Source organism: Amblyomma maculatum, chromosome 8, assembly GCF_055883805.1.
Source record: "Amblyomma maculatum isolate TAMU_Amacu chromosome 8, ASM5588380v1, whole genome shotgun sequence".
Taxonomy (NCBI): domain Eukaryota; kingdom Metazoa; phylum Arthropoda; class Arachnida; order Ixodida; family Ixodidae; genus Amblyomma; species Amblyomma maculatum.
In genome coordinates this window covers 32,590,498-32,606,455 of record NC_139351.1, presented here as the reverse complement: position 1 = coordinate 32,606,455, position 15,958 = coordinate 32,590,498, and the positions used below count along the sequence as shown (strand labels likewise).

The 15,958-nt window shown below is 45.7% G+C and overlaps 1 protein-coding gene across 1 annotated transcript in view; it reads left to right on the top strand.

Annotated features, from left to right (window-relative positions):
- LOC146180860 (ubiquitin carboxyl-terminal hydrolase 24-like) overlaps window positions 1–15,958 on the top strand; it is a 205,407-nt gene that overhangs the window by 27,911 nt on the left and 161,538 nt on the right. Inside the window, exons 11-16 of the mRNA XM_084576188.1 lie at window positions 1,448–1,551; window positions 3,938–4,045; window positions 7,594–7,689; window positions 9,417–9,575; window positions 13,053–13,148; window positions 13,291–13,440. Coding sequence (XP_084432314.1) covers window positions 1,448–1,551; window positions 3,938–4,045; window positions 7,594–7,689; window positions 9,417–9,575; window positions 13,053–13,148; window positions 13,291–13,440 — 713 coding nt within the window. The remainder of the gene's footprint in view (window positions 1–1,447; window positions 1,552–3,937; window positions 4,046–7,593; window positions 7,690–9,416; window positions 9,576–13,052; window positions 13,149–13,290; window positions 13,441–15,958) is intronic.

The window sequence follows — 15,958 nt, the reverse complement described above, 5'->3', positions numbered from 1 at the left end:
TAAGACAATGCAAGTTGGACAAGGACTAGAGAACCAAGGAGTAAATGAGCATGACATCAGAGGCATACAGTTATGCATCATTGGAATGAAATCATAAGTCACAGTAAGAAACCAGGAGTGTAACTACGCTTGCACGAGCACATGGACTGATAATCAGTTCTACCTAGGATGTAGCTGAATGATACTATTTCAGACTCATCTTTTAATTAACCTCATGCATTGGGTGCCAGCTTACAATACAGCAGCTGATTGCGGACATTGCAGCTAGCACCCATCGTCGTGAATGAGACTAGATGGATCTTGTAAGCAGCAGTGAACTGCGCCACACACTACAGTGAAGCTTTAGCGGTGCGCCTGAGATGTTCAGGGTTGTCTACTCTTAGTGTGATCATTGGTCACTCTTCTAAGCGCCATTGTGTCCGACACAGCTGCATATCGAAGCAAAGTGACCCGGGCGCAGAGGGACCTGGAGGTGGTGCTTCGTACGGCGTGCAGCCTGCCACCACTTGGCATCGATGTGCAGCCAGGTCCGGTGCAGTGATGCTTTGAAGAGAGCGACCAGTGTTCTCCCTTAGAGTAGACGACCCTGTACATTATATCGAGATGATCGTGGCACTGTTATGGCACAGCATGTAGCAGGCCATTTTACATCTGGCATCTCACATGTGGCACCTTTACGTTCCGATGCTCTGCTTTGCATCTGAATTTGGTGATGTTTCACCAGTCTGACAGATGAAATGCCTGATTGACAGCTAGAAACACTGTTCAAAGTTTCAGCCTGTGTATCGCTGATGGGAACTAGTTTACCTGCTCTTTTCCACGGGAGGAGGAGGGTCAAGGGGCAGGTGTTATTAACAGTTTTTCTGCCCGAGTCCACCTCATTGTTTTTGCCTTGTCACATTCACAACGGCATTCAACACTGCTACATTCACAAATTTCACGTTTGAGGATGCTGCCGCTGCCGTGCAGAAATTCATAGTCATGTGGGATTTATTTTATATATTGCGCACTCCCTTCATACCGCAGAAAAAGTTTATCTAAAGTGCATATCAAAGTGAGTAGTGATCAGTTACGAGTTTTTGAGAACGTTCTGAAATTTGGCACTGTTCTTACTAAAAGCTCAGTAACTGAGGTCTTATTATTTATTTTTTCAATTTTATTTATGCACTCTGTACAGCAAAACACAAAAATGCTCCAGTTTTCTGCACCTAATGGTCAGCAGCATGGTTCAAGTTACATACGTTTATTGGCCCGCTGCGTAGACGCCTTGACTCACTGGCTTCAGGGTGTTCCGAATATTTCGGGCTCCGATGTCCAACCGTTTGTCACCACCACCACCACCCCAGTGTATATTTTTAAACCTTGATAGCTGGGACACCTGGTATAATGCAGCCAACTAGTCTTGTCTGTCATTCTCATTCAGCTGAGTTATGTTTGATGTTTGCAGGCAACATCGACCAGGCACAATACATGGACAAGATAAAGACCATAATTGAATTTATTGGACCTCGGCTTTCCCTTGAAGAACTGACAAAAATCTGGTCTATGCAGGTAAGTTTTCATTTGAGCCGCATGTTTGGATGGTCAGCATTTGTTTTGGGGGTGGATAGTTGATGTACACACAACAGTGTACATCTGGTTTGGGGCAGTGAGTGTCATCATAGAGTTTAGTGTGGTACAGCACATTCAGTTCACTTTTTGGCATTACACCTGTGGTAGGCAATATGCACGACACCCCCTCCTTGTCACCATGTGCCAGCATCAGTCTCTGCAGTTTTTCTTTATTGGTGTGTCTTCTATGCACACTGTATGTCTGGGTAATATTTCTTCGCAGGTAGCACCAAAATTATATTTAAGGAAGAACGAGTGAGGCTTATTTTGGGTACGTTATGCAGTGTAGGGCATTGCATCTAGAAATACCCTGTTAGCGATCATTTACGATAATATTCTTGTTATGCCGCTGCCACCAACATTTTCTCTTGGTGTCTTATAATTATGTTAGTGATTGCCTATTTCATTTTGGCACCATCTCTCAGTGGCCATCTGCTCTTTAGTGCATGCACATTGGACGTTTTGCTCGCGGTGGTCAACCGATCTGACACCCTCCGTCAACCTTTGGGCATGTGCGCGTCCGGGCAAGTCTGTGCCGACAAGGTGCCCTTGTTACTTGTGATGTTTTGAGATTTCGGGCACAGTGTATGCATTACAAATGACAACCATGCTACTGTCGGTCAAAACCGGCTCTGTGTACACTGTAATCGCTTTAATCAAATCATGCCTCTTATAGAGCTGGCAAGCAGTATTGGAATGGATTGGATTTTTGGAATTGATGGGGCTCGCCAGTGTTGCCTGGGAGCAGTGTATGATAAGGGCGGAAAAGCGAGGGTTGCTTTCCAGAATGATGCGAAAATGTGATAACTAACCATGAAATTAAGGGGTTTGGGGTGCTCTTGCATGGTGGGAGGGGGTTGCTTGCTCAAAATTTTATGGTAATGCTAAATAAAAAATTCAAGAGGGCATTTTGGACCACTACAGTGCGATGAGGCGAAAGCTATTACAGCGCGGTGGATCGTAGCCCTCCACTACGGCACCTCCATCTTGCTCTCTTCTTTCACTTCCACCTTCTTCCCTTCCTTTATGGCATGGTACATGTGTACGTGGAGAATTGTGACAGATGCTGCGTCTTTTCTATCCTGTAAATCAGTTTGAAATGTCGCTGATGCCTGCTGTACTAACGCCTCCTAGACATCTGGGTCTGCTTCTGTTTGGTTTGTGGTGCGACTTTCGAGGAAGCGGCAAATGAAAGGTGCCGCACGGATGTCTGGATCGGACGCCCAGTGGGGTCAGCTTCGTATATGCATGAATTGCCTGGTGACATCATGACCTGTCGTGATGGCGCATGGCGTGCCCCTTGTCGAATACAACCAGCATTTAATTGAACACATCAAAAGTCACCGGCGTTCTATAATTCGTTTACAGGAATGGAAAGGCGCAGCATCTGTCACTCGCAGAATCCCGCAATCCTCGTGGTAGACAAGGGGAATTATGATGAATGTTTCACGATACGGGCCATGGCGCAGTTGGTAAAGCACTCAGCTGGGGATCCAAGAGATGGAGATTCCTGGTGGAGACAAGGTTTATATATTTATTTTTAACTGTCTCTTTCGAAAGTGTGACAGCCTCCGCCGACAGCTCCTGCTGACAATGCTGAGGCATTACAAAGCTTTTGCCTTAATAAGTTTGAGTAACACAGCCAAACCCTTGGTGGTGCACCAGGCAGTTTCACATTGCAAGCCAAGCATTGGGGTTCACTTTCAAGGTCGATAGAAGACAACAGCATTTCTTCCAGGTGCTGATGAGGTGCTTCTCCGTGTATGGGGCACCATGGACTGAAATATTATCACGTCAGCATTTGCTGAGGTTTGACTACAACTGGGGATAGCATTCGTTAGGCGCTGTAATGATGTGGAGGTGCCTTTAACAGCCTTCACCAGCCAACAGTATTAGAAATAATTTGAACAGTCGCTCCTATGGAGGATGCAGGTATCCTTCACTGTCAAGAGCTAATTTTTTTTTTTTTTACGCTTAGCATGCCTTTATGTCGAAAGCTCATGACTACTTTCACCCTCCGGTTAGGCTTAGTGTAGTTGTGGCCTTCAGCGATGCAAGCCTGTTATAAAATAATGCGCAGGTGAGAATGGCATGCAGCTGTCGGGCATAGCATTGCTTCATTCCTGATCAATGTATGGTTCTTCGCATCTGCCAGCGGCCAGACGCAAAGCAAAATTGTCTGCCCTCCTTGCCCTTTGCCATACATGCGTAGAGCACTGAGGCATGCGAAGCACGCCCTTAGCACTTTAGATAGAAATCAGAAGTTTTGTGTTTGTTAGGCTTGGCAAGCAGCGTGTTTTTTTTTTCGGTGACCCGCTTTCTGCAGGACCGGCAGAACTGCCAGGTGGTGGACAACATTCACGGCATTATGGCCGCAGCATCCACCAAGTTCAGCCAGCAGCAGTTCGAACACCTCATCACCCTCATCAGCAAGGTGAGCACAGCACAAGCTTTCTGCACATTTCCAGTGGGCGCCTGTAATGCCCTGAGGCATCCTGAAGGCAGGCGTTCTCAGTCTTGCTAGCCTCGGGGAACCTCAGTAGGTTTCAAAAGCTGCTGATAAACCCTTCGTTTCCTTCCTGCCTGTCTAGCATCGTTAAAACAAGTAGCATACGAAACATGGTCCCTTGAGGAGTGCCCAAATTTAAGTAATGAGTGGCTTCCAGAATGAAACAGCCTCTTTTGAGTAGTGTAACCAGGCCAGCCCCTAAATGAGGAGTGTAAAGAAAATGGGGTGTCGTTTGCAGGCTTTGTCATGGTTTTGTTGGCAAGAGCTGTGCTGATTTACAGCCTGTGTAGTGTATGTATTAGTATGTGTTCCTTATGTTTGTGTTCTAAGCAGGAGGAGTTACTGCAAATGCATAACTGCAGATGAGAAATGAGGCCACTTCAGACTTTTTTGCCTTGTCTTCCACTTTCATTAGAAAGAAAATGAAGGGAACCGAACGAAGTCGAACTTCGAAAATGTGCCAAGCAATGCAAGGGTTCTGCTGAACCCATTTAGAGACCCCTGTTATAGGTTGACTAGGAAACCTGAGGGAACTTTGCTGTTGGTTCCTCATCAGAACTGCCAACAGTTTTCGTTCTTTCATTTTACTTGATATCTTTTAAAGAATTTGGGAGTTCAACCAAAAATATGGGAACTCACCTTCTGTGCCTCTTTAATGGTTCAAATGTGCATACATGTATGAATCTAAAAATGGCACTGGGGGTAGAAACTGTGGTGATAAGGCACTAAAAACTGTATTTTAACGTAGAAAAAATAAACAGTTCTCTTGCTAATAACAGTGGCTAGATAGCTGAAAGTACTGCTGGTAACAACACTCTTGGTGGTACCACAACACAGATAATGACATGACAATATGTTAATAAAATTAAAACTGGTGAACAGGGGTGAAGCACGGAGGAATACAAAATAGCAAAGTCAGTGACAGGAACGTAAAAGAAATGACGCCCTTGGGGAAAATTGCAGAAGTTGTGGGAAAAGAAACAGCTTTTTTGAATTATCACTTAAGTAATACGTCATTATATAAAAATTGAACAAAGAGGGGTTTATTGGGATTGTTCGGAGGATTGGAGACAACGACCGGTGATGCAAGGCTATCATATTGCAAAGCAAAATCTCGGGTCAAGCCAAGACAGCTTGAGCTTCCAGTGCGTGCGACAGCTGATCTGCGAAGAACCCAGCAGCCTTCATCGTCGTTTGTGTCGGCGCAGTGTCATCTTCTTTACATTGGCACACATTCAGGCTGTCAGAGAAAGGTTCTATTTGAATGGGGCACGATTAGTTAGAAATAATGCGCAGTAACTTTTTTTTTTTTTTTTTTTCTTTGCAGTTGCATGCTGCCTTGTTCATGTCAGAGTCGAGTCAGGGGTATGGCCCTTGTTCCGATGGCAGTCGTTAAGGTGTGAAGAAATTGGGGAGTTGAAACTATTTTGACAACCTTAGATATGCGGATGATACCACTTTAATGGTAGAAAGTGAAGTGGAACTCAAGAGACTTCTGATGCGTGTACAAGAAGAGAGTGAGAAGTTTGGGCTTAAACTGAAGATTAAAAAGACAAAGATCATGGCGTTTTGCCCTATCAAGTCCTGGAGCATCAAGGGACAAGAAGTGGAAGCTGTGACAGATTTTCTCTTCTTGGGCTCCAAGATTACCTCGGAAGGAGACTGCAGCCATGAAATTAGGAGACGCCTGCTTCTGGGAAAGAGAGCCATGGCTAGCCTTGACCGCCTAGTAAAGAGCAGAGACATTAGTCTGTCAACCAAGATCCGTATAACTCGTGCTATGGTCTTTCCAGTTGTGATGTATGGATGCGAGAGTTGGACTGTGAAGAAGGCTGACCGCCGAAGAATTGACGCATTTGAATTGTGGTGCTGGAGGAGATTCTTGAGAGTTCCTTGGATGGCCAGAAGATCAAATCAGTCGATATTGTCGGCCATAAACCCTGACTGCTCATTGGAGGGTCAAATTCTAAAGTTAAAGCTCAGCTACTTTGGTCATCTGACGAGAAGAGAGGAGTTGCTGGAGAAAGATTTGATGTTGGGAAAGGTTGAGGGTCACCGGAGAAGGGGTAGGCAGCGAACGCGATGGTTAGATGGCATCCTCGAGGCGCTGCAGATGAAGTTATGTGATGTTAGGAAGATAGTGAGAGACCGGAAAGCGTGGCGTGATATGGTCCATAGGGTCACGAAGAGTCGGACACGACTGAACGACTGAACTGAACTGAACTGAACTATTTTGATGATCAAAGACAATGCCTGTAAGCTAGTTGGTTCGGGGCAGGGACAGCAAATCTGCACAAGAGAACAGCTGACTTGAGTGAAACAGCGCGAAAGAAGCCCGAAGGCGAAGCGAAGAAGGGACAGGAAAGAGCGCTGACTGACAACTGAATTTTGAACAGCTGCTATGGTGTTGTTCCTCCATGTCTTTGCTATCCGGATTCCATTGTGGTGTTCTCCGTAGCTGGAGAAGAATGGTTCAATGTAGCAGTTTCATATGAATGACTTTAGGGGTAGAATTTAAAGCATTACGCTTACAAGGAAAGGTATAGGGCTGATGCTTGGGACCTAGCAGGGACTCGACTAAGATGCAAGGAATAAGGGGCCACGAGTATTCTTTTCTTCTTTTTTGTAACACCAGATGGGGGTGCAAGACTGCATATGGAAAGTGCAGTGTGCCTACTTGCCGCTTCTAATGGCCTTGTAAAATGGCCATTGCTGCTTCGGTTAGAACAGAAGCAAGAAATTGTATCAGAGTCGCAGGGTGAAGGAAAAAATATTGCTAAAGGAGCTTTTTGGGGTTTGGAAGGGTTAATTGTGTTTTAGCAGTATAAGAAAAGTAGAAGTGGAGCCTTTTAAAATTTTCAAAAAGTGGATGAAATAAATTAGTTGCGGAAGCATAAACGTTGAAGTCAAGTATAGTGTTATAGTCGCAATGTAAGCAGTAATAAAGACCTGTTAAATAATGCCGATTCAAATGAGTATGATTGCACTTTTCAGTAAGGAACATCTTTCAGTAGTTCTACTTATTCTTTCTGTAACCAGAGGGTAATATACTAATCTAACCAATGCTCAGTTTCTGTGTTTAAATTTAATTCAAATCACTTTGCCATCATGGTACAAATGTTGGCGGGAGCCCGGAGTAAAAGCTTCCGTTTGACAGCTTGACAAGGCCACAGGCTCCCCTCTTTTCATTTCAAAATTAGTAACCAAAACACCACAGTTCACCTCAAGACTTCAATTCCTATCCATGGGGACCACATTTTGTTGGAGCCACCCTTTAAAAAAGTAGCATGCCGTACATGCTTTGGCAGATCAGAAATACTCAAATTGAATTAATCAGCCATCACTGCCTTATTCCTCGGGTAATTTTCAGTGCCCCTGCCTTGCATCATATTTTTTTCTCATTTTCTATTGCTTTACCTATTAGTGATGTGTGTAGTTTAGCCTGCATTCTTGTCTCTACTTTGTTCCACAAGGCTTGGAGGGGCGGCAGTGACATAACATGGCGACGTCTGCTCACCTTCATCGGCAAGCTTGGCAAAGAGAGCAACCAGGGAAAGATCTCCACCAAGGTTGGCCTATACCTTTGACATCTTTCACCAGCCTTTGTTCCCATAATTTGCACTTTGACTCGAAATCTTAAAACTTGATTTGTGTCAGGGCGTAGGACACCCCAGTATGGCTCCTGGTTTTTTATTCAGAGAGGGCGTATATTGGGCTTTACTCGATACTTGTTGCAGTTACCATGAGAGGAGCAGGTTGTAAGCAGCTGTATAAGAGGAAGGGGTCAGGCTCTTTTAGATCTACAGGCATGTGCATTCAATTCTTGTTAGGTTAAACAGACTGAAGTGGTAGTTGTGCTTATGGGTCTTGCATTAAATCCCCGGCTTAGCTTTCATTAAGTATTGTGCATTTGGCGCTCCCTTACGACCTAGTGGCTCGTCACGAATGCCTTGGTTGATGTGTATCTTTCTCCTGTCATTTATCATCAATCTTTGTGCGTGAGGCTCTGGGGTTCTTTATTAAAGCATCCATTGACAGTGCCATGTTTCGCAAGGGAATTTTACTGGTGTTCCAACGCGTCAGTCACAGCGATGTATCTGGAGAGATGTGCTGGTGATACGGTGTAATGAGGACGCTTGCAGCTGCTGATATGTCTGGGGAAAGGGCGCTCTTTGATTGCCAGGAGACAACATATTAACCTCGCCACCCCAGCTGCCCACTGACCACTCTGTTTACAGTTGCCAGTGTACAGGTGGCCACAGTATGAACCACGTGAACGTGCCCATTGCCATAACTGTCACTTGCCATTGTGATATGACCACTTTTATGCAACATACTTGCTTCCAAAGTTTAGGCATGTTTGTTTTCTTTCATGGGGCATAGCTGACAGCTGACCATTGTCACTATGCAGCTGTAATTCAGCCTTGTCTGGGATCATTCTCTTCTCCATGTCTTAATGACATCACTCCCAAATTTTGGGGTGATGGTTTGAGGGTTCACCACCATCTGAAAAGAGCACCTGTGAAGGAATCTTCACTGAAGTATTGCTGCAGAAGGCACTGTGGAAAATTGTGTTTTGCCATTTTAAAGACTTAGGCAGTGCAGTTGGGATTCAATCAGCATGGTCTCATTGTTGCCCCAATTGACTGGCAAAAGTCATGAGGTGATGCGGTTGTATTGCTCCATATATGATTGTCTAGAGGGTGGAGGTGGCAGGAAAACTGTACGTTAGCAAGCGGTTGTAGTCGTGCACGGCCAGCAGGATGCAAGTGCAGGGGAAGCAGACTTAGGAGGCCATGATGTTTACTTGTCTCCACACTTGTGCTCTATGGTTTGTGCAGGATAGGTTAATGGAAGGCACCTGGCACGTGAGATGAGTCTTGCTTGTATTGTTAACCTTTGCTGCCCACTTGTGATGGGATGATCAGAAGACCAAGTATAAAGGAGGCGCTTTTCTTTTGTGAGAGTGTGCAAAGGAGCCTGGTTCGTGCCTGATTCCTTGCTCTGTTTCGCTATATGTATGAGCATATTGCACCTCTCTTCTTTGTCTATATGCTCCTCTCATTCCCTTGCCTCCCAGATTTTACCTTGTGTACCATGCAGCTGAGCTTTTGATTATTTGAGTCATGGCTTTTCGTGTCTTGTTTCCTTCGTTCTCTTGTTGACCTTTCCAGCTAGCGTCAATAGCTGAGCCACCACTCTGTTTCCTCGTCCATGTTGTGTTGCCCCGCTTTCCCTTATCTGCCTGCCTGCTTTTCCCTTTTGCCTCTCCTCCTTGGAACACGTGGTGTCTCAGCTGCTGGACCTGCTGTGGGAGCTGTCGCACCTCAACTCGCTGCCCAAGGCCCATGTCGAGCAGTTTGTTGAGGAATTCTTTGGCATCCTCTCTGAGCTGGGCAACAGGGACAGTGTGAAGCGGCAGTACGTCGGCCGCTGTGTGGACGACATCAAGAAGGTGAGGGGACCTTTCTCGTGACTCCTTTTTAGCATGCATCCATTCACCTGTCTCAGGCCGTTGCCACTGGCAGGTCAGTGTTGGCAAGTGTGATGGCAGGGCACTGTCCGGTCAGTGACGTCACAAGACTACACGAAAAGGCAGAGTTGGCGGCTCCTGCCAACTCAGGCAGCCCCTTTGAGATGGGAATCGAACCCTCCGGGTCCCTTTGATCCTGAATCATATACACAACTGAGAAATGCTGTAAGCATGTTTGTACTGCTTGGTTAAAGTGGTCTCATACGTAATGTGGTAGATTGTGACGGTATGCTAATCATTCTTTTTTTTTTATTCGTGTTTGGCCTAACCATGCTAAATCGGCCGTCATTTTATTCTTGTTTATTTTGCTCTCGCCCCTTTTTTGGCTACATTTAAGATCCTCCCATGTAGGTTGAAAGCCTGTTCAGTTGCTCTGAAGACACAGCCAGCCATTCAAAGTTTGCCAACCTCTGTGGCTGGGTTCATGGCGGGCTCACGGCCGGATTTTGAGATCAAAGTACAGTTTTTGGTTTTCGTTTCAAAGAATACATTCAGTAAAATATGGCTGATTTGTTCCCACTTAATACATTTTTCTGCATAGTATGATTCTTTTTTCGTTCTCTGCCAATGCCCTTGAAGGCATTGAATGTACGTACAGCTAATATTTTTACATGGGTTTGGGTAATACGATTGGAAAAACATATGAAAAACTTGTGTGGTTTTGAATTTTTCCCCAAGAGGCAGTGAAAAAGTGCTAGTGGGAGCGATATTAGCTAGAATAATGGTGACGCTCATAGCCGGTATTCTGTAACCATTCGCTCTGCTCTCCTGCTTTTGTTGTTGAGAATATACTTGTACATTTTATTCTTCATAGTGGGTTCTGCAGCTTTGCACCCTCACTGCCTAGGTGTCACAGCCTGCACTTACCTTGGCAGCCTGCCAAGATGTTCTCCACCTATAATATTGCTACATGGTGGCAAGCCGGTGAAAACAGGAGAACAGGGAGATGATGCTCGATAGTCGTGAGATGACATTTAATGAATATGTTAGCGGGCCTAGCGCGAGCGCGCCTGCCCGCGCCACTGTCCGGTTCTTCTTCGTTGCTCGTCTGTAACATGACCCGGGGCCACCGAGCGATCGTCCGATCATGGACGAGGGAGTTTATCAATGTTGATGATTCCATGGCATGATGATGGGCGTGTCTAGGTGCTTGAAGAAGAAGAGGAAGAAGGAAGAATAGAACGGCTTGCCGGCACGATGATTCCCAGTGAACCTCGGCCCAGGACACTCTCGGGCTACACTTAAGTGGGAACGAATCGGCCATATTTTACTGAATGTATTCATTGAAACAAAAACCAAAAACTGTACTTTGATCTCAAAATCTGGCCGTGAGCCCAGCCATGAACCCAGCCACAGAGGTTGGCAAACTTTGAATGGCTGGCTGTCTTCAGAGCAACTGAACAGGCTTTCAACCTACATGGGAGGATCCTAAATGTAGCCAAAAGAGGGGCGAGAGCAAAATAAACAAGACTCGATGGCGGAGGCCAAGGCACGCACTGCATGGCATAGGCAGGGGAGGGTGTCTTAAAGTGTAGCGGTGTCTTGGGTCATGGGGTCGTTGGTAGGCACATCAGGTAAGTGGGTTCACGTATGGTCATTCGGGTCTCTCCTTGTGTCTTGTGGTCATGTGTGGCGTCTCGGGTCAATCTCTCCTTCGTCGTGTCATGTGGTCGGGGCGGGGGGATGGGGCGGAGGAACGGCAAGGTATTGCTGGGTCCGGCAGGCTGGGGAACGGCCATGCGATGCCTCCTAACCTTTCGCCGATGCTGCAAGAAGTCGTAGGGCGCCGAAGCGCCGGACCAGGACGAGGGGGTGAGGATGAAGAGCCCAGCACCTCTACCAAATGTTACATGGCGGCAAGCCGATGAAAACAGAACAGAGAGATGATGTTCGATGGTCGTGAGATGACACTTAATGAATATGTTAGCGGGCCTAGCGCAAGCGCTCCTTCTTCTTTGTTGCTCGTCCGTAACAATATCTATAATATCTATATCACACTCTCAGTGAAGTTGGCAGGGTGTCATGCTTTAGATGCTCTTCGCGGATTTTTTATTGCGGGCGTACAGCTAATGAAATCACTCGTTTCTTTAAGTTTTACAGAAACTTGCCTCTAAACATGGAGAAACGAAATGTCCGGTGCAAAATGGCAAGTTATTCAAAACGTGGAAATTAAAGTAAGCTCTCTACCAAGTATGTTTTATTTACGACCTTTGTCGTTTTGGATAATACGATTTTTAGACAGTATGTTTTAATTTGTGACTCCCATGAGAGTCATATCAACAAGATTCCACTATAACAGCTTTAGTGTTGATACAGGCTACTTTGAACTGTTCTCGGACATTTACAGCTGACTGGGAATTTTTGTGTTCAGTCAAGGGCATGCTGTGAACTGCGGTAGTGAACTCTGAAAGTTCTCACTGAGGTGTTGAAGGAGGTAAGGCATGTGTGACTTGAGCGTTATAGCAACAGAACGGTAATGAAATGTTAATTTTGCCATGATTGGCACTATGATTATATACCAGACAATGTAGTGCTAGATTCATTTTCCCTTTGGGTAAATCGTTCATGTATTCTGCTGTTAGAACAGCTGGTATTGATAGGCATGGACCCCATGGCTCACATCACATATCCTTGTTTGGAATGCTCGGGCAGTGTGGAGTAAATTGCACAGAGCTAGTGGCTTTCAGGTAACGTGGTCATGCCTGCCTTGCTTCTCAGTGTCTCTACTTTATTGCCTTCGAAAACCACCAGCTGGGGCTTGAGGTCCTTTTTTTTTTTGTGCGGAAGCATTCCACTCAGGAGGCTCGTTCATTTCCATTGTGTCATGTAATTGGGGCAGTCTGGGCTGAAACGTGACAGCTTAAAGGATACAGACACCTAATTTCAGTTGTGTGTTTTCTTCTTTGGAATATAATTTTCCTACAGCTGGTAAATGATTTGCGGTTTGGTTCGGTCTCTATTACTGTTTTGGTTTTGGTGTTAGCAGTCGCTGTGGAATTCAGTGGACTCGAAATCGTGTGAGGAACTAAAAAAACTGTGATATCACATCAGCTTGTTCATTTGTTCTTGTTCCTGCTTCTCAAGCTGGCAGTGTTAAAAGAGCTTATGGAAACCAGACAATGAAACAGTGGTCGTGTCACAATTGTTTCATGCCTCACATGGCCAAACTAAACTTTAACATCTGGGTTATTAATTTCCATGTTGATACTGAAGCAGTATGACAGAAAGAACAGGTTTTATTTATAGTGAGCATGAGTGATTACCACGTAGTGATCCGCATGCACTAAAGTCTTGGGCACCATTCTGAGGGTCTGTACTCATTAAGGGATATCTCCATCATTGATACTGTCATTTGTGTGTCATTTGCCCCCAATGAACTGTGGCTGTTGTAATTTGCAGAACACGTGTGTGATCCCAGCTTTGAAGATGCTTCGGCACATCAGTGGAGCCAAGGGGACTACTGGCAATAAGGCTCCACCATACAAGCAGGACAAGGTTAGTCTGAGGAGTTTCTTCTTTTATATAGCTTTGTTTTATTATTTCTTTTCCTTCTTGACATTTGAGCACTGTTGCAATTCGACATGCTAGCACTGCCTCCTTGGCCATCTTCATCACGTTGTCAACTGTTTTCATGCAGTTCATCTTCAACGAGCTCAACAGGAGCCACGACTTTGTTAAGCTGGTCTCCACGAGCTTGGCAACGTGTCACCGGGAAGCTGTGAAGCTGGCCAATGGGAAGTTGGTGCTGCCTCTTGTGCTAGTGGACGGCATTTACTCCCATCAGGAGGTGAGTTGATTGCATCAGCCACTGCTGTGCTGGCTACGAGTGCAGTTTAACACCTCGTTAATTCAAACTTCGTGGTACCAGGAAAAAAAATTTTGAATTATTGAAGGGCCTTGAACTAAAGTGACAAGAACCTGGTGCATTACTGGGAACTTATTTGTTGGAAAAGTGGACGATGGTCTACTGTTTTTAGGCGAGAATAGCACAACTGAGCATTTTTCACATTCCTATCAATGCTTTATTGCCTGCACGTTGTCGGAAGTGTCAAAGCACAAGTGCTCGAAAATGGCAACGACCTCCCCGGCATGCTTCACCGTGCGGTGCGATAGTGGCGGTGCCCCCTCATAAGCTGCCTGGGTTGTGAGTGAGGCTTCACCACACGGCATGCTGAATGGAATTTGATCAGCACACATTTTCAGAGCAGTGGAAGAACCATGCGGATGGAAGTGCGAAAACATCCAGTACCGCGAATGAGCATCCAAAATGCCGTGCAACTGAGATCGGTTATCTGGCTGATGTGTGGCACGGCCGCTCGATGGAAGCGCACTGGGTGCGGCCTGCTGCGTCGCGCCGCCGTCAATGGGCAAGCGCGTCCTTAGGGAGTTTACAATTGCGCCCGCTATTTCTGCTGAGGGCGCCACTGTTCGGGGACACGTCGCCGCCGGGGTCGCCGACTCTGAGCGCGCGGTTTGCTTCCTTTCTGGGCGCGTTCGCCTCGCGTCTGCGTGGTAAACGCAAACTTTTTTGTGTGCGCGTGTGCAAGCACGTTAACGTTGATACCGGATGCGTTTGTGTTTTAAGGCGAAAGCCGTTCTAGGCTCATGGAGCGAAAATCTATGCGCAGAAGCTGTGCCTGTTTTCTGTGCGTCGCATCTGTGCACTGGTGTGCCAGTCGCAAAAGCGGACGTGCAAGGAGGGAGATTAAGAATGAAAATGATTGAGGGTGATAGGTAATCAATAAAAGTTATAAATAGACATTGATAGAGTAATGACTAATGCTAATGACTAATAATGGTTAATAATGATGAAATGACCAATATGTGAAACGACATGTAATGACCACTGCTGATTCTAAATGAGTAACCTGCTTAGTTATGAGTGATAAGGGCTACAATGACTACGCAGGCAGACTCACCATGACTGAGAGACGACCAATATATCAAACGACGACTTGAAATGAACTGTGGCAAAGGCAAATGATAGGAGAAGGGTAGGCTTTTGCCGTCCTACGCTTAAGAGACATCTAAGAGACTCTCTAATTTTATCTGCTGAGCTAGCTTCAGGCAAAGACAGCAGTGATGAGTGGAAATGCACTCGCTTCCTCTGAAATGAAAGCGGCGCTGAGGTTAAAAAGTCCAGATGCTGAAGCATAATGCCCTATCAGCTGCCATTGAATTTGCTACAAGGGACAGCAGGTTGGACTTGTTGGTGATTAATTATAGGTTAACCGTGCAAACAACGTGACGGGAACACAGGAGAAGAAGACGCAACCGCGCTAGTTGTGTCGTCCTCTTTTCCTGTGTTCCCGTCACGTTGTTGAGCCTATTTAGTTCCCAGGGAGCTGGCCAGTGAACTAGGATTTTTGCGATGTGTTGTGAAGCAGATGAACGCGATGAGGTAGCACCAGAAGCTTTTCTCGCAGGTTATGTTGCGAGGACATATCAGAAAAAGCTACGAAGGCTTTTTTTTATATAAACATGCAATTTTTTATAAATTTTGCTGCGCAAATCTGAGTGGCCTTGCAAGTAAAGGGGTTGAGACTGTTTGAGCCGATGCAATAAAATGAAGAGCCACGTTCCACAGAAAATCCGGCGCCCGCTCTGTCGGCGTAAAGTCGGAAAAAAACCTCTCTGGTAAGAGACACTTCAGTTAGTGATATGGCCAGACACCTTTGGCGCAATGAGAACACATGACATGCTCAATGTGGCAGGAGCTGCCAAACCAGAGAGAGACAATAAGATGTAAGGGTGAAATGGGAATTATTGAAAGCGGGAACCTTAGATCGCAAGTCAGGCACACTATACTCCTATAGGGCACGTTAGTACGGCTTCGGTAAAGAGGGGCTTTATATAGCTATGTGTAGGGTGCTATTTCATATAATGCGGTGGCTTAAGGCTGCATTCTAATGATATGCGACAGAGGCAGCAATTACGGGATACGTGAATAAGCAGATAGCAAAGTGCGGACACTCTAACGAGGCTCCTCAAGGAGACTTAAGAACCCCAAGTTTTATCACTACCAGGTTGTTGCTTAATTTATGCGATATTTGGTAATGGTTTTGAGGCGACATGTCAGTTGAGCAAATGCCTGTTGCAGGAAATATAGTCAACTGGACCAGTTACAGGTTAATGAAAGCCAAGGACAATGGAGGCTTGATGTACCCCGCAAAGGAAGTAATCAAGCTTTGTCAGCTTACAAGCACCTTCATTTTAACAGGATGATGAAGTCTGAAGAGGTCCGGTGAAGTAGCAAGCTGTGTAAACTTTTGGTTTCATCATTGTTTTCTCACTGTACAGAGTAC